Source organism: Pediculus humanus, genomic scaffold (assembly GCF_000006295.1).
Source record: "Pediculus humanus corporis 1103172108322 genomic scaffold, whole genome shotgun sequence".
Classification (NCBI taxonomy): Eukaryota; Metazoa; Arthropoda; class Insecta; order Psocodea; family Pediculidae; genus Pediculus; species Pediculus humanus.
Window position 1 is genome coordinate 802,989 of NW_002987891.1, and position 2,392 is coordinate 805,380.

A 2,392-nucleotide genomic window follows, 5' to 3' on the forward strand; every position below is an offset into this window, starting at 1 on the left:
ATTATTTCAATCATTTCCTTCCTTGTATGAATTTTTTTCAAAATGGATTCGATTGATTGAAAAGGTTGAATCGACATTTTTATAAAAAATTGTTTTAATTTTTCACCATTATCGTGATTCATGTTATGAAAATAAGGTTTTACTCCTATCGAATCGCTTTCTCTGAAAATGCACCAAAAAAAAAAAAAAAAAAGTTATTTAATCCTGTTTGTTGTTTGTTTGTTTGTTTGTTTGTTTGTTGTTAATACCTGAAAGCACAAGATGGTACATTTACGAATAAATCGATTTGCGAACGAGAAAATTTTTTAACTTGTTTCGAATTCGTTTCAATCTCGTGTAAAATATTCAAATCATTCGAATTGAAAATATTTTCCATTTCCTTTACACATTCTATTATTTTATTCCCTTGAGATTTTCTTTCAATTTTTAATAAGGATATTTTTTCACGTAGGGATCCCTAAAAAAAGGAAAATTTTTTTTACATGTCGTTCACGTTTTTCGCGGTTGGAAAAATTTGATTTTCTTATTCTTACAATTTCATTTTCATTCCCTTCGTCCCAATCGTAAATTTTTAACGTTAAATTTTCATCATTTAATTTTTTAATTTCTTTTTCTAAATATTCGCAATATGTTTTTAATTCAACGTAATTTAAATGATTTTTTATATTTTGTATGAGATTCTTATTGTGTTCTTCTCCTTCTCCTCCTTCCCCTCCTTCTTCTCTTTCTTCTGCAAAAAAATGAGACAATCGTAATCACACACACACACACAAATGTTTATTAAAATTTTTCTTTTTTCGAATGAATGACAAATAATTACCAAATGATTTCAAAATGAAATTGGATGATGAATTTTCAATCGATTGTTTACTCATCAATGTTAAATTTCTACCATTTTTTTCATGAATTTCATCTATAAATTTTTGAATTTCTATATTGAGACTTTGTCCTTCTGTTTCGTTGATCATGACTTGTAACGTTTTTTCAATTGTTAATTGTTTTAATTTCGATTTTGATACTTCGAATATTTTTTCCAATTCTTGTTTCTTCTCACTGAATTTTATCAGGGAGAAAAAAAATCAATGATTCTGTTTTATGAATAAAATTAATAGGTTGTTAATATTGCAAAACTTACTGTAGGTAATCTTTATCGACAGTTTCTGATTTTTGTATAAATTGATGTAAATCGTTTAATTGTTTTCGTTTGACATTTAATATTGTTTCCCATTCGTTACCAACAACGTTTTGTGTCTCGTGATTTTCTAATGAAATTAAATTGTCTTCTGCTTTTTTTTCCCCTCTGTTTTGTGGCTAAATAATTGAAAAGTTATTAATAATATCATTTTACAATTTGGAAAAATTAAAATTTAGGGATAAAAATTAACAATTGTTATATTTACATTTAAATTTTTCAATTTCGAAATTAATTCCTGCACATCTTCGACACATTCTTTTTGTTTTTTATTAAACATTTTCAAAACTAGTATTTTATCTGTATACTCATCGCAGTTTTTACTCAATTCTGCTATATTGCACACTGAAAAGAATAATTATTGTAAATTTCAAATAGTTATTATATATTTATTGAAGGAAATAATAATGGCACTCACAATCGAAAATTAAATCAGATGATTTTATGACAATATTTTTTTCAACATCTTTATTCAGTTTTTTTTCATCAATTATTTTTTCTTCCAATTTATTTTTTTCAACGTGTAAATTAATTTTACTCGAAATATCTTTTTTACCGTATTTTTTATGGCTATCGTGTTTATTATTATTTTTTAAATTGAAAACCAATAATTGTTTTCTCATCGATTCTACTGTTTCCCTACTTTTTACAGATTCTATAATTGTTTTCCATAATTGACGCCTATGTGGTGTAGACGTTAAACTAAAATTTTATTTCAAGTTATTATGTAATTAAAAGGTAATTAACTATTAAAAATAATATTGTTATTTATTTTAAGTAATAATTACATGGCAAAATAATTTACTGGTAAAACGAATTGGTTAGGCAATGAAAAACCTAAACTTGTCGCCCACTCTTGAATTTCTTTTTCTAATTGTTTGGCTTCCATTAATATAATTATATTAATCTTATCTTATTATACTATTAAAAAAAAAAATAAACTGTACATAAAAAATATTATTCATTAAAACGATAAATAATAAGTTCATGTAAACAAACGTATTCGCGGGTTCTTCTTACGTAAATGTTTCTACTGACACGATAATGTAACGTTCAAAAATTGAATTGTAAAAACCAAAATGGCGGACGAGTTGTTCGGATGGGATTTAACTTGTGAATTGATAGAGAAAGAATTAAGTAAAAAAGAAGATTTATTGATTGCTTTCACGCATAATATATAAAAATAAGGGTTTTCATGCA

General features: G+C 25.0%; 1 protein-coding gene across 1 annotated transcript; it reads right to left on the bottom strand.

Moving 5' to 3' along the window:
• Positions 1-241: 241 nt before the first annotated feature.
• On the bottom strand, positions 242-1,815 carry Phum_PHUM616870 (myosin heavy chain, cardiac muscle alpha isoform, putative; the record flags this gene model as incomplete). The annotated part of the gene is made up of 6 exons (XM_002433143.1): positions 242-457; positions 534-613; positions 821-1,053; positions 1,136-1,311; positions 1,401-1,537; positions 1,611-1,815. The coding sequence occupies 6 exons, from the start codon at positions 1,813-1,815 to the stop codon at positions 242-244; spliced, it is 1,047 nt and encodes a 348-aa protein (XP_002433188.1).
• Positions 1,816-2,392: the final 577 nt, after the last annotated feature.